This window comes from Leuciscus leuciscus, assembly GCF_965113295.1.
Source record: "Leuciscus leuciscus genome assembly, chromosome: 3".
NCBI classification, from domain to species: Eukaryota; Metazoa; Chordata; class Actinopteri; order Cypriniformes; family Leuciscidae; genus Leuciscus; species Leuciscus leuciscus.
In genome coordinates, this window is record NC_138727.1 from 65,390,739 (window position 1) to 65,417,768 (window position 27,030).

Sequence of the window (27,030 nt, forward strand, 5' to 3'; positions counted from 1 at the left end):
TTCAATTATAACACTTTATGTAAAATAATATTTTAAAAAATATATAATAGTTTTTGTCAATTTCCCATTCATTTGAGTGGGGGTCATTTTTGTGTGACTTTTTTTTTTTTTTTTTTGCTCAGATCATGACTTTTTTTTTCTTCGTGTGTTCACATACCCAATGCCATAAAAGTCACCAAGTTTCGTAACATTCCGATGAAGCTGTGATTTTTAAAAATTCTAAACAGATTTTTGTAATCAAAATGTATTGGTGTGTATGTGTATAAAAGTGTTTGTATGTGTGTGTGTGTGTGTGTGTGGGTGGGTGGGTGTCTTTTTTGCACTCTTGATGTTGATGAGTGTCACCCCTTTACAACTGTGTACTTTTTTTTTTAGGATTGTGGCCGATTTGTAGATTGTACACACAAAAATTCGGAGAATTTTTTAGTTTTTGTCAATTTCCCATTCATTTCCAATGGGGGTCATTTTTGACCGAAGACCACAAGTGTGACTATTTTTTTTTACGACCACTTAGCATGCTCGGATCATGACCTCAATTTTTTTGTGTTCACATACCCAATGCCATTAAAGTCACCAAGTTTCGTAACATTCCGATGAAGCTGTGATTTTTAGAAATTCAAAACAGAAAATTGTTCGGTCAGAAATGATTAAATCATTAAAATTGTACAAATATAGCATTATTATTAAAACTGCACTATATTAATAAGAATGAGCTGTTAATTTAAACATTTATTAATAATAATAATAATACCAGCTGACAGGTTTCCCTGTATGCTTACGGAATTAATTATATATATTTACATATATTCATTTAGCTGACGCTTTTATCCAAAGCGACTTACAATTGCTATATATGTCAGAGGTCGCACGCCTCTGGAGCAACTAGGGGTTAAGTGTCTTGCTCAGGGACACATTGGTCTCTCACACCAAAGGCATGTGTCTTATCCATTGCGCCACCACCCCTAAGTATATAATATATATATTATTAGAAAAACTAATTATGTAGGCCCCGTTGTCCATAATACTCACTCCAAGCCAAACTCAAACGTTGGCAGCCCTGGACTATTGCAACAGTGAAGAGAGTCTAACGTAAGACATAAGCAGCTTTATTTATTATTTAACAAACTGTTGCAATGATGCAAACTACTCACATTGTTGTCAGATTTCCATTTCAAATTGAAAGTATTGCATCATCATTTACTTGATTTATTTTTTGGGGGCATTTTCTTCCTTATTGTGTATGGGGCAGTCGGGATCGCGGTGCAAGTGGAAACAACAGCATTAACACTGCTTACCTTCACACAAAGCGTGTGATATAGTGTGACATGCTAATGAAGGGATACATGTAGGATGATATTCCATGAAATAAGCTAGCGGAATATGGAGCCAGTCACAGAACTTCACACTTCATATTCCTCCCGCTTTCCACCTCTGCTTGCGCAAGAGCGAAAGGAGCGGAAAGTTGGTCGGGTTTTCTCTGAACCTCCCGAGGCGAGTCTCTCTCTCTGTCTCTCACTCTCTCTCTCCCTCTCTCTCTCTGTGTCTCTCTCTGTCTCGTGGGCGGAGGGAAACCCGTTACTTCCTCTCCCAGCACTCATGGGTATAAAACTATGCTGATGTACTGTGCATAACATCAGTTCAGTTCAGTTGCACCTGCTGTGGATTACAGTGTTTTCACACCGCTAGTTTCTGGAGATGTCCGCGTCCACAGATGTCGAGAGCCAGAGCCAGTCCCGGTCCAGGAGCCGGTGTCTGGACACCTTCCTCACCGGGTCCGTGATCGCGCTCTTCATCATGTTCGCGGTCACGCTCGCGGGCGCGCTCTGGTTCGCCAAACACATCGAGAACGAGCTAAACGGGAGAACATCACGAGAGTCCGAAGCGGAGTCGGGCGCGTTGATCGCGAATCTCCCCGACACGGGAATCGCGTATAAGGTGAGGTTTTACCCTACAAATATGACATTAAATGTTTTTCGAGCATGTTTTTAAGGTTTTAAATGACATTACAAATATATTATTTGAAGCAGATTCGGTAACACTTTACAATAAGGTTCATTCATATATTAACTAACATAAAGTAACCATGTGCAAAACATTTGTTACAGTATTTATTAAAGTTGTTAATGTTAGTTCATAAAAATCCAGCTGTTCATTGTTTGTTCATGTTAGTTCACATATGTTAACAAATACAACCTTTGACTTTAATGATGTATTAGTACATGTTGAAATTAATATGAACCAAGATTAATAAATGCTGTAGAAGTATTGTGCATATTGTAAAGTGTTACCGTATGCTCTTATTTATCATGTCATGGTACAGTTTGATGTTTTTGAATATGTACGCAATAAGCATGATTGTTTGGACCCAGTGCAAATGTGTTATTCAAAGTACATTGACCCTTCTGATGGAGTCGAGTCACCTTCATCTATACAGCGCTTTTAACCATATAGACTGTTTCAAAGCAGCTTTACGGTGATAGTAGGACATTAAAGTAACAGAGACTGTTTAGGCTTTACAGCAGCTCTAGAATAAAGTTTTTGTCCAGCTAAAGTTAGTTTTGATTTACAAAGTTATTCACTTAATAATCATTCAATATTATGATACCTAGACAGAACTTTTTATGCAGCTCAGTTGCCAGCTTTGATTTTAGAATCATACTGTTAAAGTTATACAATCCTAAGTTTTCTGTAAATAAATGAGCGTAATTCTTTAGAAAGTGGTGGATGGTTTAAATAAACCAGGACACAGATCTGAAGAACCCGATGCAACATGTGTTGGCCTAGATAAACCCCAGGCAACTGGCCAGTTGTAGACATGTGATGAGTCAGCACCATTTCCTCTCGTCGCTCGTCTCTCTCTGCAGGTGTGCAAGACTTGTTGAACCCGTTTCTAATGTGTGTGTTTTTTCTGTCTTCTTTCTTTTTAGATGCAGAATTTTGCATACCTGAGGGCCATTAAAAGTAAGTTCTTACCATTGTATATTTCAGACACTGTACTCCAAATAATGCAATGCAAAGGAATTGTAAAACCCAGTATGAGTAGACCACTTGTGTTTAAACTAGAATATTTCTTTAAAGAAAAGGAATTTTATTTGATTTTAAAAGCATTTAGTTTCTTCATTTAATATGTAATATATCTTCACTTGCTGTTTTTTTTCTCTTGTACAGAACTTTGGTTAACTTCGGTTGTTTTTAACTTGTGCTTTATAAGTAAACTGTATTGTGTTGTATTGTATTGTAAAAGTCTCTTTGTCTTTGCCCTGCAGGTGAACTGAAAAGTGAAAATATGGCGTGGGAAGGTTTCGCTTACGGGAAGACTCACACCATCGGCTCTCTCTACAGCTACGACAAAAGTCAGAAAGCACTGGATGTGACGTATAGTGGAAGCTACTTTCTGTACGTCCAGCTCAGTCTATCCTGCAGGGGACTCTGTTCGGATGGCCAATTCACCGTCAGCTTTTACAATCGCCAGAACAGCAAGGAGCTCTCCTGTACCGTCAAGTTACCGGAAGTGAACGGGACAGATCCGATCAGACAGACCTGTTGGCATGTCGTCACTTTCCCGGACAACGGGGACCGGCTGATGGCCAAATCTGAGATCCAGGGCTCACCGGGCGACTGGAGTCTGGAGGTCAACGACTCTGGATTTGGGATATTCCGCGTGGACGGACTGGACGGAGTACAAGCAGCACATCATACGTGACCGAACTGATTCGGACCGTCTTCGATGCACTCAGGACTGTTTTCATACTCAGTCCATCTTGACTCCACTAATGTCCGCAAACTATCTTGGCTTATTTGGCGATGCCTTCAGCTATCATAAAGACTGGCACTTTATCATCTTAGCCTCAGTATTCTTATGCATTCTGCCAAATTTGGCAGGTTTTCCTCTACAACAAAACCCCATAATATGCAAAGACATCTGGAGACTGAACGGATAAGCAATGCTCCTTAAGCACTATTTATAATTGAAATATATTTATATGTGTTTAACATTTTAAAGACTTGTTATATTTATATCATTTTTTTTATACTGTATATAATGTGTGCAAAACACTACGTGTGTGCGGCGTCAGAACTGATGAAAGGGATATGACTGTACTGTATTAGCCTCGCGATGTTTCGGTACATCGCAGAAATAACGTGAACTTTGACCTACACATCAACACTTAACTAGTGTACTAACTGCCTTGGTTGGGTCTGTATTATCACTGTACGTTTGAGAACTCAAAAAGCTGCATGTGTGAATGAATGTGAGCATCTCTACACACACACACACATGGATTGTGCGTTTGTTGTGAAGCAGAGCTGGTCTGAATGCTAACAAACTCAGGAACTCTAGAGATGAATGTAACGATGATGACAATGTGTGAAATGCTTTATTTTGTATACTATATTTAATAAAACAAAATGTTAATTTTACATAACTGTGGGGGTGTTTGATGAAAAATAGACAAGCATAAACTAATATAGCGTTAGCATCATGTACCGAGCTAACACAAATAGGTTCGTTTTGCTAACGTTCCCATATAATGAACATATTATTTCTGATGTTCTCCCCATATGGAAAAGGTTTGCTAAAAACTCCCGTGATTCTTATATGTTCCAACAGAATATTGTAAGGGACATATATGCTGCAAAAACCACATATATAAATTGCATAATATTAATGTATTTTCAATCATATTATGTCATATATGTCCTCTATACAACTAAAGCCATATAGATTTTCATGATGTAAAACATAGGAAAATAAATTCTAATTTAATATGAATGTCCAGCATGGACGTGTATAAAACACAGTGCAGTTTACCAGTCAGTATAAGGCTTTACTTCACTCATGCTTGTTCTTATCTTGTCCTAGGTTGAGCCCTATGCCTGTAGTCAATCATGGGTATATACTGTATAATCAGCCTTAGATTAAACACAACATTTAAACTACACACACAAGCACACATTTATTAGAGTGTGTTCTACAAGATACAGTTGCATATTTCACATATCAATATCAATATGATTTAATTTTCATTTGTGACAATTTCTCTGAACTTTATCACAGTACTAGTATACAACAGTTATATTCTTAACATAAAACTTTCCTAAATGTCGAAGTGATTCTTATGCTTATCACTCTAAAAAATAATTCAGTGGCTTAGTAAATATCACAGTAATAATTAACTTTATTAACCTAATAAAATCTCTGAATATCATTTACTTGATAGTTTGAGTTGAACATACCGAAATAATTGACTAAAACTCCAACAATTAATTTTGTCTGAAATTTACAGTTAAGTTTGAAGTTTTTCACTAAAATAATTTAGTATTTGACTAACCAATTATTTATTTAAAATACACTGAGCTAATATATTTGTGAAATTTCCATCACAATATTTGAGAATGGATAGAGTTTTATCTTCATAAGTGTAAAGTAACTGTTTCGAAGCCCAATTTTAGACTTCTTTGTGTTGATTTAAAATTATTGTATGACTCTCTTTGTTAATCACCTAATAAGAAAGCTGCTAAAACTTCTTTGTTGCTCAAATAAATTATGGTTTCATTATAAATTACTTCCTGATTTTCTGAAGATTATTATTTATTTATGTATTCCCAATGTTATTTATTTCTAATTACTTGTACTCATTTTTTTGTATTTGTAGTTTCTATGATTGTTTTGTGAATTGTAATTTTGTTTTAGTAGACTATCCCTTATCTACTGCCTTGCTTTACTTTGAGTTTACTGTCTTATTTTTTTTTTTTTTTTTTTTTGTGCTTGATACTGTATCCCCTGTGCTTTTTAACACGCATAAGAAATTGATTAAGTTTACTCAGGGCCAGAGTGGGACTTATTTTCAGCCCTGGAGTTTCATGCCTTAGACCGGCCCACTTTAGTTCCCGATTGACAATTAAAATAATGTAATTAAACCCTCAGTATATAAGGCCCAATCTTTCAAGGGCTATCTGGCCCTTCCCCCTACCCCTCCAACCAAAAAAGAATCGAGACAACCCTACCCCTTCACGGGAACGCGCAAAACGGAGGGGTCAAGGGCCAAGGGGTGAATTGGGATTGAGCCAAAGGCCACATCCACACGAAGCCAGAGCTTTCCCTATCCGATATTTTTTTTCCCCGCTCAAAAAAAAAAATCCGTAAACACGGCGTCGTCTCAAGAAATATCTGCGTACACACGAAACCACTGAAACGGACTCAAAACGATGTAGTATACATGCCAGACCAGTATGTGGCGCTGTAATTCTGCCACAGACATACACTAAAAACGGAGAAGAAGACTTAAAGCATGCGCATAAACCTAAACCTTGCGCGCTGTATACTATGGCTGTATCCAACAATAATATTAGGCACAGTAGCTTCTTTTTTTCTTTTCTTTTTTCTTTTTTAAACAAGAACTTTGTTGAACAATATGAAAAACCATAAATGTAGTTGCTGTGACTTAAATGTAGTTGCTGTCTGACTAGTTGACCATCTAGTTGGTTCATCATCGTTTCACAAAATGTACGGATTGGCCGTACACACGAAAACGCAAGGGCGGCGTTTTCAGATTTATCCACCTTGGGACAAAAAATAGCAGTTTCAGTCTCCGAAAACGCCGGATCCGTGTGGACGAAACGCCAATACGATAAAAAATGTATACGTATACAGCGAAACGCGTCTCCGTGTGGACAGGCCCTAAGTCTGCAATAGTGCACTGTTCTGTACAGCCTTGTAATTAATCGTATTTTTCAAAAATATAATTTTCTATTCAGTGCAATATCAGTACACAGGGTTTTATAAATACAGAGGTCCCAAAAGTGATCTTGCTAGGGGGTTCGGGGGCATATTATTTTTCCACTGTCATTGGCAAAGAACATCTGACTGTGTTAAATAGGAATCCATTGTAATAAAGTTATTCTCATTATTATGCAATAGCTCTACCTGCTCTCCTCTCTCATCTCCTTCTCTCATTCTTCTTCTCTCAGTCTCTTTATCTTTACCTGTGAATCTCCCCTTCCTGAAGCTGAGCTTAGATTGATACAGTCTTTGTAAAGTGATTATTTATGTCGGTCGTTTAAAATTTCTATCGTAAAACAGCTGTTTAGTTTAGCCACTTGCACCTTATCTCGTGAAGCGTCGCGTCGCGCTTCTGTGAACATAAATCCCGCTTGCTTTGATCGGTCATCTCAAACATTTTGCCATTTCTGACGAGCGGTGTTTGAGTGCTGAAGCAGCTCAGATGATGAGGTCGGTTATCGTCGCGATATGCGAATCATTGCAGCAGTTAATATTAGGCAATTATTTCACAACGTTCATTATACACTCAGGAAAAATCAGGAGACCTCAATGGTCGGTACGGCCCTGACACGTCTATTTGGCCGCTTGAGTTTCTAGAGATATTTTATTATTCTGGCCTTTTCAGCGCCGCCTTTGCGCCTATAGGCTATCCATGTTTTGTATCTCTTCTTTTTTGTTCGCACATCTCTAACAAAGTGACTATATTTGTATTTGTTTGTGGGGCTGCGATAAAAAGCATTAAGCATAAGGAAAGCATTCAACCCAGTGCCATGACAACACCGGCCCTCCTGGCCAATAAAACAGACCGGCCCACCCGGAATTCTCCCGGTGCTCCCGATTAGCCAATCCAGGCCTGAGTTTACTCAATTAAAACAATGCACCCCTCCCCCACCCTCTGACTTGACGACACTCAACGGTTGAGTAAGCGCGCGCTGTTTGAGCTCTCTCCAGTCCAGAACAGTTCTCCTCTTCTCTTCTCAGCGGCGCAGAATTGGTGGGTTTCCTCTGTGAAATTCAGGTGTGTGTATGTTTTATTTTATCTGTATAATCATTTATGTGCTTCAAATCATTTTATTTAATGCGAAAGAACATACAGAGACGCAATGTTACTCACCTTAAACGAGTGTCGACTCGCGCCTGCCTTTTTTTTTGTACAGGACATGTATTGGCCTTACATGAAACACAGAAGGTAATTCTGGCCGATTTAAGTAAGGAAGATATATGGCTGCTGTATATGAACCATGCAGGTTTTTTTCATATGGGTCAGAACATTTAAAACGTAAAAAAATAAATAAATAAAAATAAGTAATGTGAACATTATGGAAACATTCTGTTTTTATCATTTTGCAAACATTTCAGAAAAAGAAAAAAATGCTCCATGAATGACGTATATAATTTGTTTTTGTGCTAGCGTTTTGAGAACATTAAAGATCAGATATGAACAAACCTTCTACTAATGTTACTGGAAGAATGTTTATTCATAACTTATAACTGTGACAAAACCTTGTCATAATGTTAGCAAAAGGTCTGAGAACATTTCCTGTTTCAACAGCGTCTCAGATGTTTCTGCTAAACATTAAAATGAGCCAGTAGGAGTTATACACTATATACTCGCTTACGAGAGTGGGTGAAGGGCAGTGCTGTGCTACTGGAAGAGATTCAGAGACACTTCTGGAGCTTTCTGCATGTCCATGATGTGATTCTTCATATGTTGCCTGTTACCAAGCTGATTGGTCTTTTAAAATTAGATGCATGCAAGCAACAATAAATTGGATGTGAGGAGTTTGTATTGACATTTGGGATTATGTGCAAAAAAAATATCTTGGCACTGTATGCTACAAAGCACTCTTAAAAATAAAGGTTATTTTTATGGCATTAATGATTCCATAAGAAGCTTGAACATCCATGAAATCTTTCCAAAAAAAAAAAAAAAAAAAAAAAAAGATTATTAAAATGTTCTTCACACTAAGAAAAATGGTTCTTTTAAGATGCTAAAATGAAGCCGCTTCTATCCGAGAAGTCTCTCTCCCCTTCTGGAAGATTTACATTAGCTGCCAGTTAATTATAGAATTGAGTTTAAAATCCTATTACTTGTTTATAAATCTCTACATAATCAAATGTCTAATTTACTCCACTATAATCCCTCACGACGCATCTGAAGGTCTGAAGATCAAAACTTACTAAAAAATTCCAAGAACTTGCTTAAAGTGTTCAAGCTTTTTCTGAGGCTGGTCCCACTTTATGGAACAGCCTTCCTAATCCAGCCTTAAAACATATCTCTTTCCGTTGGCTTTTAACACATAGTAATGTCTTGTTTTGTTCTTCCCTGTTTGCAGCACAATTGCCAACATAAATGCACAACTTTAAAGGAGATTTTCTCAATGTTTTGATTTTTTTGCACCCTCAGATTCCAGATTTTCAATAGTTGTATCTCGGGCAAATATTGTCATATCCTAACAATTTAAAAAACATTGACCCATGTGGCTGGTTTTGTGGTCCAGGGTCACAAATGTGCTTTAGAAATAAACTAAACTGAAGAACTGCTCACTGAAAAGTTCTTTGAGGAACCAATGGTTCTTCTATGGCAAAAGCTCCTCTTGGAACCTTTGATGTTAAGAGTGTGAAGGGGCACTTAACTCTCCATTTAAAGGAGTTTTCCTGTCTGGGAGAACCAGCTGAGAGGGTAAAATGTGTGTCTTTCTTTCCTCTGATGAGGTCTCTTCATCAGACCCTGTGGGAGGAAAGTTCTGCCAAATCCAGGCCATCTCTCGCCCACGTCACTTACTGTCAGAGACGCTAGAGAGAGTTTCAGTGCTCACCGCACACTGACACATCCGGCACAACACTCAACAAACAAACAAACAAACATACAAACCAGGCGCCTGAAACCCAATATACTTCAACATTCTTGTCACTGTAGAAGACGAAACAGGAAAGATTCAGAAGGACAGACACGAAGAGCTTCTTTCTAAATAAAGTTTGACAGGCAAACTTGACTAAGATCTTGCAGAGAAATGAATGCTTTGCATCTCTCAAACGGATGTTTAAAACTTTGGGCATGTTGTGTGCAGAGCGTCCGGAAACAACATGAGTAAGTGCGAAAATTCACTTTACAGCGTCTGACTGGAACCGAGCAAGTGTGAGAGTTCATGAAACTGAATCTTGCAGGAGAAACTCCACCGAAGACATGAACATCTCAACATGAGTCAAACGAAGACTTTCTCAGTCTCTCTCATAGTGAGCGATTCACACACTTTATTCCAAAGACCAAAAAATAAAGAATAAAGTCTTGCCGACCTCTGAAACATATTTCATTTCGGTCTGACATCATTGATCCCTTTTGATTTTCCTGCTTCACTTGGAAGAAAAATGGCACATAGTGAAAGTAGAGTGAGTAATCATGCAGTTTCTCGTCAGTTGTAACAGTGCGGTGGTACTGGAAGAGATTCAGAGGGAAAGCTCTTTGCATGTCCGTGATGTGATTCTTCATATATTGTCTGTCTGAAAGCTGATTGGTCAGCACTTTTACCTTTAGTTTGTGATTAGTAGTGAATGTCAACACCTGTAAGCAAAGTCCCTTTCATGGAAAGTCTGTTCGATCGGAGGCCATATTTGCAACGTCTACAGGCAACTAATGTCCTGAAATCCTGAAATCTCAAAAACTACTCGGCAAACTCGCATTACAACTAACATATTTCAAACCAGCAACAAAAAACTGTCCCATAAATGTTGTTTCCTATATAGTCACACAGTGTTAAAAGCGTATAGAGAGCTGCAGGTGTGTGTAGTATTTAGATGCTTGTATTTTTGTAGGCCCTGAAACGAGTTTCCCCAAAATCAATGTTTTTTTTGTTTGTTTTTTTTTAAACGGGGTTTTGGTTGAATGTCTGAATTAAGGTCTGTGGTGAACACAAGGTTCACATTTGATCCTACGACAGAAAAAAAACCCATGTGATTTTTTAAAAGCTTTTACGTGTCTTGGAAAAGGCATTTGCTAACAAGTGTCTAAATGTGACGACAGGTTGTCATGTATTAACTATTGGCTTTAACAGCCTCGTTATGTGTATAGCCTCTTGCACACTCTTTTAACTCAAACTTACTTTAAAACAAAGACTGAAAGCATTGCTGAAGCTTAATGATGGTGACGTCGAAGCCTATTTCGTCTATAGCTTAACGTTTCGATTTTTACTTCTGGTGATTGAATTTAGGCTTCAAAAATCATAAAACGCTGCGTGTTTAATTGTGAAGATTATCATGACGGACAAAACGTGCAAGAATCATAAACTTTTTGGTGGTCAAAGAGCCCATTTTCCACAATGATCCAAAACCAATGGAAAAATCCTGTCGGGTTTTTGTCGAGGGATGAATGTGAACTCAGCACTAAAACTCGAGTGGATTATAACTTAAACACATGTGATTGGCCATTGCGTTCAAGAAATCAACAATCAGCAGAAATCTCGAAATCAGCAGAAATCTCGAAATCAGCAGAAATCTTGGCATTGCCTCCATTCATTGATTTTCCAGTCATGCATGAATATGCAGGAACTACTGCCATTATCTGACAAAGCGCATTATAAATCAGGTCCTGCTAACATCTGTATGCACATATGCTGCAATAAGAGATATTATCAGTGATTTCTCACATTGGCCTGACTCCGTGTGGCCCTTCTTCTGGTTCTTTGGAAACAATACAGTGCAGGAGGAGGACAGTGAATGACTAAAGAGATTGAGAAAGAGCCAGACTGGATCTCTAACCGCAACGTCTTCCTGTTCCAGGAGAATTGCCAAGTGTTCCCATCAGACTGAACACGTTCAGCAGGATTTCTTGCCATTTCAGTATAAATAGCATGTGACGCAATGGCTGGTTTACATGCACACCAATAATGCAACCAATATGTACATAAACAAAAAAACTAAGCAAAAATAAATTATGCAGATTTTTTTCTTTCATAACTAGACATGAAGACATAATCAATAGTAAATACATAAATCTATTTCATATTAAGCCTTAATTACTTTTGCTCATAATCGGAGAACCCATAGCTACAGTAAAATAGTATTTTAAATGCCATTTCATGCACTCTGATCGATGTGTGTTATTGCTGTAGCGTTACGTAACATGGATATCACGTGTTCACTGGCGGTCCAGAACAGACAAACTACAGCAGCAACAAGTGGCATTTGATATTATTATTACAGTATTTATTGTAACTGATTTATCCGTGCACATCATTATTGTGTTAATAATGTTGAATCAGAATAAGTTCCTCTTGCAGCATCTCCTCTCTTCTCTGATGATGTGGGCGGGGCTAAAACCTGTCACTCACATGAGATCAGCCAATAGCAAACCACAACCATCCAATCAGTTCCCCACAGACCCAGTCAAGCCCCGCCCACATGTGTTCTTGTTCCAGAAGCGTTTCACTCGGATATACGACACAATAGAGGAGAAAAGACGAGAGCAACCTACGTTTCATGACGACTTTACAATTCCTTACTGGGTTACACTTTATATTAAGGTGTCATTGTTACAGTGTAATTCTATAAGGACTGATAGGTATGTACTATAGGGTTAGGGTTTGGTTGAGGGTTAGTTGCATGCAATTATGCATCATTTACTGTTATTACTATGGTAAGTACATGTAACATTATGTAACAAGGACACTGTAAACTAAAGTGTTGCCCCTCACTGGACATGGTACCGTAGACAGTGACTGTTACAGATGCCCAGTTGTGGAGACCAAGACGAGATGAGCGAGCCACAGTTCTGACACAGATGTACGTCTCCTGCCTCAGGACAACAGCTGATAGACAAGCAATATTCCTGCTAATCCCACTGAATATAACAGGAGAACATGAGCAGATCTGCAGTGAAGGACGTTCCTGGTTCACTCCTGCCACCTGTTGATGGATGTGGAGAAATGAAACATGTTCACTGGTATTATCTTCACATGCACACTGATGGTGGATCTCAAGCATCACTGACTGTGTTTTCAGAAAGATGCACTCAGAGTAAAGCATCTGACAAACTCTAGTGTCTTCACACTCCCAATAATGTTCATAAACATGCAGTGTGACTGAAATAAATGGGTTGTGTTCATGGATCAATATTCCCATTCACACATCAGATGTTTACACTGGATCCGTCTCAGCCCATTACTGCCACTGGGTTTCCCTTGATCATGGTTTATGTTTCTTTTAGTTTTAGTTTTGAATGATGTTCCTGTTATCTCTGTAAAGCTGCTGTGAAACACTCGGTGTTGTAAAGAGCGCTGTATAAATAAAGCTGAGTTGACTTGAACATTATTCCGCACCTATAACTGTCTGGTGTTGGTGTCTCTGGTTCTGGTCTTTAGAGGTTGTTTGGAAAGAAACGAACACCCCGCTTGTCTTTCTTTCTCATGCTATCCGCCATCTCTCTGTGTCTGGCTCTTTCTCTCTGAGTAACAGAAAGAAACGAGAAGAGAGAATGATCTCGGTCGAGTCGATTGCGTATGAAGACAGAACATTTCTGGAAACTTCCACCAAGATGCCAGAAAAAGAAAAGTGCTGAATCAGAAGCTAACACTCTCACCGCCCCCGTCTCTCACTCTCCATCTCTCTCTCTCTCTCTCTCTCTCTCTCTCACTCTCTCTCTCTCTCTCTCTCTCTCTCTCTCTCTCTCTCACTCTCTCTCTCTCTCTCTCTCCCCTCTCTCTCTCTCTCTCTCTCTCTCTCCTCTCTCTCTCTCTCTCTCTCTCTCACTCTCCATCTCTCTCTCTCTCTCTCTCTCTCTCTCTCTCTCTCTCTCTCTCTCTCACACTCTCCATCTCTCTCTCTCTCTCTCTCTCTCTCTCTCTCTCTCTCTCTCTCTCTCTCTCTCTCTCACTCTCTCTCTCTCTCTCTCTCTCTCTCCCTCTCTCTCTCCCTCTCTCTCTCACTCTCGTTCTCTCTCTCATTCTCCATCTCTCTCTCTCTCTCTCTACAAGACCATGAGAACAGTTTCAGGCAGACTCCATGTGCAGTCTACCGGGTGTAGCGGTACATGTATTGGTCATGGTTCAGTGCATTCATTCAGACGATGAAGACACTCACAGGCGATCACACACTCCGATCCAGAAGGGGGCAAAACAGGGAAAACGAGCAGAAGAAGAAAAGACGATATATGCACCAATGCAAAAACAAGAGTTCAGACGGCAAGCAAGAGCTTCCAAGAAGAGTTTCGATTCTACCTATCTGTCTATCTATCTATCTGTCTGTCTGTCTGTCTGTCTATCTACCTATCTGTCTATCTATCTATCTATCTATCTATCTATCTATCTATCTATCTATCTATCTATCTATCTATCTATCTGTCTGTCTGTCTGTCTGTCTGTCTGTATATCTGTCTGTCTGTCTGTCTGTCTGTCTATCTATCTATCTATCTGTCTGTCTGTCTGTCTGTCTGTCTGTCTGTCTGTCGTGAGCCGTGATGTCAAACGCAGCAGAAAAGGAGAAACACAATGTCACTATCTGTCTGTCTGTCTGTCTGTCTGTCTACCTATATGTCTATCTATCTCTCTGTCTATCTGTCTGTCTGTCTACCTATATGTCTATCTATCTCTGTCTGTCTGTCTGTCTGTCTGTCTACCTACCTATATGTCTATCTATCTCTCTATCTGTCTGTCTGTCTGTCTAACATCTCAAACATGACGCCGTCAGACAGTCTGTCACCTGAAGAGCAGGGCGGTTGGATCATGTGACTCAGTTCTACTTCCTGTTGTGTTCAGGTGAGCGTCTGCAGAAGGAAACCACCAGGTGTGTGTAATGTAATGTACACAGAGATGCCATGTCACCACGACCGCACCATATAATGAGTGTACAGGAGCTTGTAGTGTGTAACTGTCTCGATCTTACTCTTATTCTAAAGCCACATTCACTTCATTTCAAAGGGTTTTTCCATTGGCCGTCATGTCTGAGATGCTTCCACTTGATAAAACACAGGAACTCTGATCTGAAGCGCCACACTGAGGTCATGTTGGTACAGATAAATGTGTATCAGGCCTCATCCACACTAATAAGGGTTTCGTTTGAAAACGCATCTTTTTCTCTCCCCTTTGGCCGTTCGTAACACTGAGACGGCGTTTTTATTAATGAAAACGAAGCTTTTTGAAAACACTCTCCAAAGTGGATCAATTTGAAAACTGTGTTGGTGTTGTAGTGTGAACTGTGAGGCCGGAGCTGTCTGAAAGCAATGATGCAAGTTTAGTCATGTGACGCATGTTGAACCCATAGATATTCATGTTTATACCGGTATTGTGTCTGTTATGTGCTAAAAATATAAATTATTGCTAAAGATATTCTACTTTGCACACTCTTCATATCACAGTCCTGCAAAGATGACAGAAAATTCACTGACATTTGCTAAACATGAGGGCAGTTTTAGCGTTTTAGACCAGACATATAATGGTGAGTGAGAGAGACCTGGACCATCAGTGAATGAGGAGATATTTAGATCAATAAAATGATCCTGTCTGTATCATCTCAGTGAGCTTTAGTGAGGCTTTACGCATGTGTTGTAGACGTTTCAGTGTGAGTCACATCCAAACTCTCCAGTGACCTGAAGCCCTGAGATCGACATCTGAAGAAATCTCTTGAGATATCAAGTAATGCTCACACCTTTTATTTTAACTGTTTTGATTATAGGTTTGTCTTTACATTTCTGTTAGCCTGAGGTGGGAAACCCTATGGCAGGGGAAAACTGGTCATGTTTCCCCAGCTATGCTGATGTGTGCAAATTACACACACTGATATACTGTCCAACTTCTCGTTCCGCTATCTGGCTCTTGTGACTGTCGTGAGCCGTGATGTCAAACGCAGCAGAAAAGGAGAAACGCAATGTCACTAGTACAACAACTACTGTAATATCATGACTTATTTTAAACGATGCTTGCATGAATAATATTCTCCGAATTTTGGCTAGATTTTTTTTTTTTAAACAATCTTTACTTTCTCTAAACTGTAAGTGTCACAACTTGGACATCACAACTCTAAAGGATGTAAATGTCGTAACTCACCCACAGATTTTGATCATTGCGTTTGAAATGTTTATTACGTAGTCTCACTTAGACACAACTCATGATTTTTGAGTCATGTACATTTAGTTATTGTGCAAATTGTAGACGATTGTATTTGCGGAAACTAATTGCTCAGAGATCTGAATTGGTTGCGTCTCAAAATCTCATTTGAGAACTGATTCCGGCCTTCTAAATAAAGAGCCAATCGACTATTCCAGTGTCCTGAAACATGCACTTAGCACTGGACTGTACAGGCGCATTGGTTAGGCCAACCTTAAATGCTAACAAGGATGCTAGCTTCTAGGCCAGGGTTTCTCTAACTCGGTCCTGGAGGGCCACTGTCCTGCACAGTTTAGCCCCAACCCTGATCAAACACACCTAGCTGTGAGTTTCTAGTGATCCTGAAGACATTGATTAGCTTGCTCAGGTGTGTTTGATCAGGGTTGGAGCTAAACTGTGCAGGACAGTGGCCCTCCAGGGCCGAGTTTGAGAAACCCTGCTCTAGGCCAGGGGAATGAGGTTCACACGCAGAGCTCTTACTGGCCAACAGCGCTCAAAATGCTAGAGGAAATGCTGGAATCGGTACATTTTTTTAAATTTCAGTACCGACTTGGTACTTTTGACTTGAGGTCAGGGGAGTGAGGTTTACACGCACAGCTCTTACTGGCCCACGGACGTCACATGGAGAGGAGTTGGTTTTGGATGCCGAAATGGCCGACTGACTGATGAACTGCCTTTCCTTGAACGGGACTTTCAAACGGACTGGATGTGATCAGTGGATTACAGTGTGTTGAGGAACAGAACCCAGTCGGCCACACAGGCGAGTAGAAAACGTCTGCAGGGATTCTTGTCTGCCTTTCGCTCTCAACATAAAAAAGAAAAAAAGAAGCGAGCCGTTTGTTTGTTTGTGGTGACAGCAGGTTTTTTGGAAACTTCCGCCGTGAGTGCAGAAATGCGCTGAGTCAGGAAAAAATGCAACCCCTTCCCCCCCCAAAAAAAACCCGTTCCCTTGTCGCGGTCCACTTTCTGTCTTATTCCACCTCGCTTCACCACATCCTCCACACTATCTCCCTGCTTATCTCCATTTTCCCCCCTCTCTCTCTCTCTCTCTCTCTCCCTAGTTCTTTGTGTGGGTTTGATGTGCAGCGCTGCATTCAGCACGTTGAGGTTGAAAACGAGAAAGAGAAAACAAGGTAGATAAGAGACATTGTGCTCGTTAGAAAAGACTCTTGAGATTTCAGTATTTTATTTATTATTATTATGATGATGATGATGATAATTCATTAAATGCACATTCCAGTCAAAAGTTACAATGTGTCGATTGACGCATACAGTATGTAATCTATAAATAACATCCAACACAATGTCAACACTCCCACTCTAACTGTAACACACTGTACATGAATGCTTGATCTCGTCGAGCGCACGCAGCGTGTTCTAGAGGCCCGTTCACAACAAGGATGATAACCATGTAGTTTTAAAAATCAATGTAAAAAAATTAATAAATCAAATGTTCTAATTGTACAAGAGTAGTCCAGATCACAACTATGGTTACGTTCAAGTCCTCCAAGGAAGTTCGTGTTTACGAGGTCAGGTGTGTTTTCAGTTATTTGCGCTGGAGTAAGATGGCAGTGTACCTCCTCTTGTTGAACTACACTAACATACAGCAAGGTTTTTAACTCTATACTTGTAGAAGTGGAAGAAATGTGCATAATTTTTAAATCTTGAGATTTTGATGAGATCCTTCTTGTTTTGGTCACAGTTTTATTTTATTTTATTGCCATTTTATTAATTTTTTATTTACTCTTATTTACTCTTGTATTTACTCTTGACGGCTTTGTTAAAAATAGTTATACAAATAAAATGTTTAATAAATAAATCACACAAAGAAAAGAATGTGCATCAGGTGTGCTTTGCTTTTTTGTTTACTTTATGAAACCACTGTAAACTTTATTTTTTACATATTATATTACAATGCTATTATATTTTGTGCAGGCAATTAGCTTACTTTGTTGTAAATAAAAAAATCTGACCATATCACTGCTAAATACCTTAAGTATTGTGGTATTTCGCCATGTTTCTCACTAACACACACCCAACTCGTAAACATCAGGGCTTAAAGAAAAGCTTCCCGCTCTATTTACGACATTTGTGGAGGCGTTCCTGTGCGTTTGACTCGTACGATCTTTACGAGATGACTTGAACGCACCATATAATAATACCATTTAGAGCGTTTTTCTTTTTCCAGCTGGTGAACGATAAAACATTGACAGCCAATCAGAATCCATCCTGCTTGAAAGAGCTCGAGCATTTAAAGCGGCAGAGGACAAAACTACTACACGTTTGTAATAAACAGTGCTTTGGTGTGGACGCTAATATAGTTATCGTTCTTGGTCTAAAAGGGCCTTTACTGTGGCGTTAACAAACCTGAAGTGGGCGACTTACTAACTTGCTCAGCAAGATTCTCTCAAACTGTTGCTGAACTGAAGGATAAAACCTGACAGCAGAAAAAGATTGATTTATACAGCAATGCTGAGAATTTCAGCGACCCATGAAATCAAGTTTGAGGTGCGTGAAGCGTCTGCGTTCACGTACTTGAGTAGATTATGTTTCTGCCCCAACGATTCAGTCACTAAATATAAAACATCATGGTAAATGTAAGTTAGGTGAAGGTGACAGTCAGTAATAATCAAATCATCTCAGAGGATCTACACTGATAGCACACGTACATCTCAGAGACGTCTATTTGATGTCTGCGTTACATCTGCGAGATGCATTTGCAATACGCTTCCTGACAGATGTTAAACAGACGTTTAGAAAACGTCTTTAAGATGTTTATGATTTAAAATGCATGTAAAACTGTTTTCACTAAGATGTTTTCCATATTAAGTGCTCTTTAGCAGACATCTTACAGACGTACCTGTGCTATCTTAAACTCGTAACAAAAACATGTAATACATATATAAAAACCGACATGAGCTTATAAAATATATATATGGCAGACATCATGTTTACAAGCATATGCCCTTTTACACATTAAACGACCCCAGATGAATCTGAGCTGACACAGTAAGGCAGATCTTTCTCAGGAAATGGTCTGTATAATTAACAGCATGTTGAAATGTGTTTTAATACCATCCATTTTTGTATATCCCCATTCATCATCATTACATTTTAATGGTTATATACTATGAAAAAAGAAATATTGCAAAAAAAAAATAAAATAAAAAAATAATGCAGAATGTCACTTTCTGTTCAACACTGTCATCTTCAAACTCGCCCCTTAAAACCAATGCTTTGATCATATTTGATAAAGCGCATCGTAATAGTCTTTTTCCCCACATAGTTCAGTCAGTTTACAGAAAAAAGTCCTGTTCTCGGCATAAACCACAGGAATACTGACTGTACAGTGTGGTTTGGTAAACCAGTGTTTGCAAGTTAAGATACACTAGACTGGTTGATCATTAGGGTTAAATATAAGACCAACAATTAAGCATTTTTGAAAACCTTGTCAGCCAATCAGAATACATCCTGCTTTAAAGAGCATTTAAAGAGACAGACGTCAAACGCGCGCTTATAATAAACTGAACAATATCGTGCGCTGGTGTGGATGCTAATATAGTTATTGATCTTGTTATGAAACAGGCAATTGGGGGTGGGGGGATTTATTGTTTTATTGTTTAATAATGCGAATATTGGAATAATGCTGGTACTTTGGGCCTGAGGTGAGAAATGTGATTTCTTAAATATTAAAATTATTTTAAAAAATAAATGTATTTTAAAATGGCACCGTCTCCTGAGAAAATGGGCCTTTAGCACACAAACCAGCAGAATATTATTTTACATTTACAGAGAAATGACATCTGATTTCAGCAATACACACTAAATATATTTAAACACCTATAGAAATGAAAAAAATTAGTGGTCGACCAATATAGATTTTTTTTAAGGCCGATGCCGATATCTTAGAGAGCAGGGTGGCTGAGGGCCGATATATTTATAATTTACATTACATAATATTAAATAAATTGCGAATAAATAATTTGTTAAAATAAAAAGATCTGCGAAATAAACAGACTTACATTATACTTTAGTTCTGTAGTTCTATTACAGTATTTTCACAAGTAAAGAAACTGTTAATAAAAATGAATAAAAAGGAAGTAAATACTGTAACCATCAGGGCACTCAGTATTCTGGTGAGTTTGTGTGCATTGAGTTTAGGTTACACTAATTTTACACACAGCACACAGTATGAATGACATGAATATGACAGTGCAAAAGCATACAGCATAGTTTGAAATCAAGGGTTTAAAGTTTGTCGATCCTGCGTCTACAGAAGCTGTTTCCACCCAAAGTCACGAATTTAACTTGCGCGCAATATTTGAATAATCGGGTTCGATTTTCTGCGTTTTTCGCATCCATAGCAAGCATTTTCAGAGGTGTTTTGACAATTCAGAGCCAACGAAAAGATGAATATAAGAAAAAACGCAAACGAAACTTTCCAACTCAGTGTGCAAGGGCCTTAAATGAGAAAGTATTATATTATTTGCCTTTGTATTACTAATGGGAGCATGGGATCACATGGGATCAGCGGTGTCAAAATAAAAGTCCTGCATCCGAAACCTCAGCCAAAACAGAAAAAGGTATCAGTCAATGCCGATATTTAAAAAAATGGCAAATGTCGGTGAATATATCAGCCTTGGCAATATATATATCGGTCGACCACTGAAAAAATAAAAATAAAAATACAAACTCTATATTGCAATGATTCTCATAATGTGTTTATAAAAAGAATATTTAAAAACTGGAATGAGAACCTCAGTGTGAAACTCGTGTGTGTGTGTGTGTGTGTGTGAGAGAGACTTTCCTGCAGCAGTTTGTCAGTACTCAGACCATGAAGGCACCAAAGAAGTTCTCATATGGGTTATGGAGAACCAGCGAGCTGTTATTGACCTTCACGAACACACTGTCTCCTTCATTCAGGCGGAAGATGCCTCCCAGATAACTGTTGCCCCGCTCGCCGTCCGACTGGTGTTGATCCGACACGCAGAGGAACCTGCAGCACAAACATTCATGACCTTAATGCTGACAGAAGTCATCTACAGTGGCTACGTTTACATGCACAACTTCTGTTTCAGTCGGACTGAATTCATTCCGCTTGATGAATCTGAACGTAGTGTTTACATGAGCGCTAAACATGTGATCGGGTTGATGTGCGCGTTTATACGTCACAAGCTTCAAATCGACATGCGCACACTGCACGAATATACAGGGTTTCCCGCTGTTTGCTCATTCACGAGTTCACACTTACGAATGATCAGAGAGTAAATGGTTAAGCGTATTTGGCGTGCTGTCCGGGGGGAGGGCTCCGAGCTCGGAAATTGGGCCCGAACCCAGAGTACTCCCCCCGTCTCTGGTTAGGAAGATAACCATGCAAGTGTGAGGAGATGGGGTGGTGGAGGGATGCTGAAAACTGTCGAGGAATATGAGTGAGTCGACTGTGTATATTTATAGGTTTAACTCATGCTGATTGAGTGGACCTGTTGATTACTGAGTGATGACAGCTGGTTAGAATGACTTGATTGCTTGATCATTAGAACGTGTTCCTCCCGAACCTTGTTAATAAAACATCATTAATAACTATTCTCCTACAGTTCTTTATTTGTTTTAAACAGCAGACTTAATATTGATCCATTTCTGGTCATAATTTGGAGACGATGAGCATATGAACCGTTGTGCCGCTGCTTATATTTATCACGCAGTAAAAATGCCCAAAACCAGTGGTGTGTGGATGAGAGTCTGAAACCAGCCCTGGTGGGCCGTTGTCCTGCTCCACTTCACACACGCAGGGAAAGGAGGATTATAGGAGGACGAGAAACTCGTTTATACAACACATTATTCATCAGGAAGAACAGCTCGTTCTGTGTGTTTCTATGTCATTACGCTATTTCTACATCATTACGTTATTTCTACATAATTACGCTATTTCTACATCATTACACTATTTCTACATCATTACGCTATTTCTATATCATTACACTATTTCTACATCATTACGCTATTTCTACGTCATTACGCTATTTCTACATCATTACACTATTTCTACATCATTACGCTATTTCTATATCATTACGCTATTTCTACATCATTACACTATTTCTACATCATTACGCTATTTCTATATCATTACACTATTTCTACATCATTACGCTATTTCTACATCATTACACTATTTCTACATCATTACGCTATTTCTACATCATTACACTATTTCTACATCATTACGCTATTTCTATATCATTACGCTATTTCTACGTCATTACGCTATTTCTATGTCATTACGTTATTTCTACATCATTACGCTATTTCTATATCATTATACTATTTCTATGTCATTACGTTATTTCTACATAATTACGCTATTTCTACATCATTACGCTATTTCTACGTCATTACGCTATTTCTACATCATTACACTATTTCTACATCATTACGCTATTTCTACATCATTACACTATTTCTACATCATTACGCTATTTCTACATCATTACGCTATTTCTATATCATTACGCTATTTCTACGTCATTACGCTATTTCTATGTCATTACGTTATTTCTACATCATTACGCTATTTCTATATCATTATACTATTTCTATGTCATTACGTTATTTCTACATAATTACGCTATTTCTATATCATTATGCTATTTCTATGTCATTACGCTATTTCTACATCATTGCACATGCGCAGTCCTTTCAGTTTCGGTTTTCAATCCGATCAAGTGTTTACATGTCCTCTGGATTGGATTGGAAAAGGAATAAACCGCCCACTTCAATCCAATCGAAATCTCCTTGGGATCGAGCTCAGTCGGATCGATTAAGTGTTTACATGAAGGCTTTTCAGTCCGACTGAGCCGTCAATCCCATTACTAACGGATTATTTGGACGCATGTAAACGAAGCCAGTGATTTCCGGGTCAGATCGAGTACCTGGAGTTCTGCATCAGCTCGATGGGCTTGTTGTTGTAGCTGTGCGAGCGCTGCATGACTATGTGTTGGAAGAATATGCAGTTGTCCAGGTGGGAGATCTTGGAGAAGATGTAATAGTACCCTTCCTGCTGGATGTACAGACTGTTGTTCTTGTAGCCCATTCCCTCCATGAACACGGGGTAGCTGGTGGTCCTCCAGCCCAGGACACCGTTGCGTCCAGACGTGGCTGAATCGCCTACACAAACACACAGTATAGTTAGATGATACACACACACATATATATATAAAGTGCTGTCAATCGATTAATCGCGAATAAATCGCATCCAAAATAAAAGTGTGCATTTACATACTATATGTGTGTGTACTGTAGAACATGTACACATACTGTGTGTACTTCTATGTCGTTAGTGTCAAAATCACATGATCAGCGAGAAGTTGACGTCAATCTTAAAGCGTAATGGCAGAGCATTCAAGTCAACCAGTCTATGAAACCTCTTCTGCCACAGCCAACAGATACACAGACATGAATCTCGAAGCAGATCTAGGCAGGTGGAGCTGGGGAGGTGGAGGGGCTCAGAGGAACTCACAGCAAACACTGAACCACAATATCTGAGTGTTGAGCAAGTAATCTCATTGGCTGCAGGATCACCTGAGCCAATCAGCTTGTGCCATGTGGTAATGTGATTGCTTGCGGATTGCATGTAAAGGTCCATCAGCCTGCGCCCTCTAGAGTTTCATGACTGAACTAGATATTGAATAAAAAGTCTAAAAGTGTAACGGCACAGAACGATAAGAATGTTTTTAACGAAAAATTACATGGCTTATAAAATAATGATTTTACTAGAAGTTATTGTATTATTAATGGAAAGACTCTCTCTCTCTTTGTATGTGTGTATGTGTGTGTGTGTGTGTGTGTGTGTGTGTGTGTGTGTGTGTGTGTGTGTGTGTGTGTGTGTGTGTGTGTGTGTGTGTGTGTGTGTGTGTGTGTGTGTGTGTGTGTGTGTGTGTGTATGTGGAAGGTTCATACTTTGCAGAAATGCTGCCGGTTTAGCAACCGGTTTGTTCTTAGCTTCGGCAACCGGTTTGCTCTCAGCTTCAGGTTTAGGGGTAGTTTTAGGCAAAGTTTCATTCAAAACTGTTTAGAAAACAAGCAGGATGAACATTAAACACATGGTGAATCGCAGTATTTCAAACCTGTGTATGTGTGTGTGTGTGTGTGTGTGTGTGTGTGTGTGTGTACCAACCAGTTGCACTGCTGTGAATTAAGTCCTTCTCTCCCTGCAAATAAATATTTGACAGCAGAATTAATAATATCATCCAAGACGTGTTTATATGTTAACACACACACACCTGAGTAAAGATAAACTCACTTTTCTACGTTCCACTGTCGGGACATCTGATGAAATCTAGGGGAAAAGAGAAAATATTTGACAACATGTTTTTTCAAAACTTTTTCCCAGAACATTTTGGCGTGAGACAAACACAAACACACAACCAATAAGATTAATGCTTTTGGTCACGTGGCTAGACGCGGCACGCACTTACGACTTCATCTGTCATATTTCCGACTTATCTTATTATTTAGACTTTGTAAATCTCTTAATTATGATTTAGTATATCTTAATTTGACTTTTCCCTCATAATTTATGATCATAATCATGATTACGACTTGGTATGTCATATTTATGACTTTTTATTAAGATTTACACAAGCATGATTATTTTTACTTGTGTGGTTGAAATAGGCAAAAATGTTTGTATAATAAGAACCTGATTTGCTAAAATGCGTCTAATGTGTGTTCATATGTTTGCTCTCAGACCCTGAAACTAAGTGTGCAAACCAATATATGTGTTTACAGGAAATCAACACAGTAATACAAAACTATTAGCAATATACTGCGGTGGTTGTGTGACCAAGTGGTTAGTAATCTGGGCTAGTTACCAAGATTCAGAGGGTTCAAACCTCCACCATGACCAAACACACCACATGTTACATTTGAAGCTAAAGCGTTAGCTAAAAGACAGACTAACCCGTCATTAAATGACACTAGAACAGCAGAGCATTGCCTATTATTAACAGAGGACATGAGCTATGACACGGATTTCACTTGTGTGTAACTAGAGCTCAAGAGAACAAAATCATCACTTTCTGGTGCAAAATATCAGTGATAAAAGTGTAAGTTTCTGCAATCTTTCTGTTTGTCCCTCCATCATAAACGAGTGTGTCTCGAGCGTCAGACGAAACACAGTAAACGCTGTCATGTTCTCTAGCGTTCGGATGCTGGCGTTCGGGAACACACACGTGTGTGAGACGCTTCTGGAGGGAATTCAACCAAATAATTCCGATCACACACTTCCACTCCGGTGTTTCAGAAACACCAAACCAACATTTGAGATGCTGCGATGCCATTGGTCCACTGGTAACTCCAGTTATCCAATCACAGCTGACGCTGAGTGGAAAGTCACGTGGGTTTGTTGTAAATAGTGATTAAGGGGGGGGGGGGGGGGGGGCATCCTGTAAAAAGCAGCACCTAAAATACACACTTTCCCTTAGACGTACAGTCGGTCTGAGAGCTCTTGTGACAATGATTTCACCAATTTAATGAATGTTTTTTAATATTCTTAGAGTAACAATCCGAGTTAAGGCCCTTGCACACCGAGAGTCCGAAATTCGCATCCAAAATGTTCGCACATTAAAAAATAAATACGACCTCACATTATGCCAATCACGCTTGCACACACCGCCTCCGAAACGTTCGTCCGTCATAAACAAAATCGGATCAGGTTTGATTTTCGCCGTTTTTCGCATCCTTAGCAAGCACTTTGATTGGTGTTTTGACAATTCAGAGCCACCGAATCATGAATATCGTGAATATTCACGAATACGAAAAACGCATGCGAAGATTTCGGACTCAGTGTGCAAGGGCCTTTAAAGCTGGATGTATTTGATGTGTTGAATTAAACATGACGATCACGATCTCCAGCACAGTCAATGATCTCGCTGTAAATACTCATTACTAAGTTGAGAGAAAGCTGATGTCCATGTGTGATGAACTGCACATGCGTCAGGAGTTTCAACCCTGTCGTTATTTCTCGGTCAGAACAGACCAAAGACAATAAGTGTTATATTTTCTTTAATTGATGCTTATGAGAGTATTTTTATTAGGTTTTGCATTTGGATATATATATATATATAGACTTCATCATGGCTGATTTGTAAATTGTAAATCCAAACCCCAAAATTCTCTGTATATTTTTGCCATTCATTTTTTCACCATGAATATCACAAGTTCAACCTTTTAAAAATAATAATATTTAGCCTTTTCTAATCAGGCCAATATTGTTTGTTTGCATAAAGTCAGGTTTTCTACCAATCCGATGAAGTAAAAACTTTTTTCAGTCTAAAATGAGTGAAGAAGCATAAAGCATAAAGACTATTTCTCACCATGTATATCATTTTTGTAAAGAATATTTAGCCTTTTCTAATCATGTCCATATTGTTTGTGTGCATAAAGTCAGTAGCATGAAGTAAAAACTTAGAAAAATTCAAAAAGTATTTTTTTTCAGTCTAAAATGAGTGAAGCATAACTCTATGAACTGAATGAGCAAAGACATATAACAGAAGTGCATGAGGACTGTTTTGCACCATGAATATCATGTTCAACCATAAAAAAAAAATAAAAAAAATAATATTAAGCTTTTTCTAATCATGTCCATTTTTTGTGTGTGTGTGCATTTAGGTTTTGTACCAATCCGATGAAGTAAAAACAAATTTCAGTCTAAAATGAGTGAAGAAGCTTAACTCTATATAGCAGAAGTGCATGAGGACTGTTTTGCACCAAGAATTTCACAAGTTCAACCATTTTTTGAACTCTATGACTGGAGACATGTATGAAGGACTGACCGTGTGTCTGCTGTAGAGATGGCCGATGCACACCGCCTCGATGAGCACCCCGACCAGGGCCACGGTCAGCAGCAGGTAGAGGAGCTGGAGCCGCGGGACGTCCCGCTTGACGGGCCCCTGGGGTGGGAACACCTGGCTGTCCACCACGAACACCTGAGGACTGCGCTCCTTCTCCTCTCGGTTCATGCTGCACGCCTCCACTGAGCTAACCAGACACCCCGAACACACTCTCCTCCATACGCTCACTGCATCCTCCCCGAGAGCGCAGCACACACACCAGCAATCTGAGGGACTGACCCGAAACCTCACGAGCGCACGA

The 27,030-nt window shown here is 39.1% G+C and overlaps 3 protein-coding genes across 3 annotated transcripts in view; 2 read left to right on the top strand and 1 right to left on the bottom strand.

Annotated features, from left to right (window-relative positions):
• LOC309495481 (adhesion G protein-coupled receptor L1) overlaps positions 1-27,030 on the top strand; it is a 163,220-nt gene that overhangs the window by 107,009 nt on the left and 29,181 nt on the right. The gene's annotated exons all lie outside the window — the stretch shown is intronic.
• Positions 1,587-4,427, top strand: LOC309494272 (uncharacterized protein). Its single transcript, XM_082163542.1, has 3 exons — positions 1,587-1,935; positions 2,928-2,961; positions 3,267-4,427. The coding sequence occupies exons 1-3, from the start codon at positions 1,696-1,698 to the stop codon at positions 3,701-3,703; spliced, it is 711 nt and encodes a 236-aa protein (XP_082019668.1). The 5' UTR covers positions 1,587-1,695; the 3' UTR covers positions 3,704-4,427.
• On the bottom strand, positions 17,049-27,015 carry LOC309495452 (TNF superfamily member 14). Its single transcript, XM_082165249.1, has 6 exons — positions 26,712-27,015; positions 24,179-24,214; positions 24,053-24,086; positions 23,836-23,943; positions 22,809-23,043; positions 17,049-20,875 (listed from the first exon to the last, which is right to left on the bottom strand). The coding sequence occupies exons 1-6, from the start codon at positions 26,895-26,897 to the stop codon at positions 20,707-20,709; spliced, it is 768 nt and encodes a 255-aa protein (XP_082021375.1). The 5' UTR covers positions 26,898-27,015; the 3' UTR covers positions 17,049-20,706.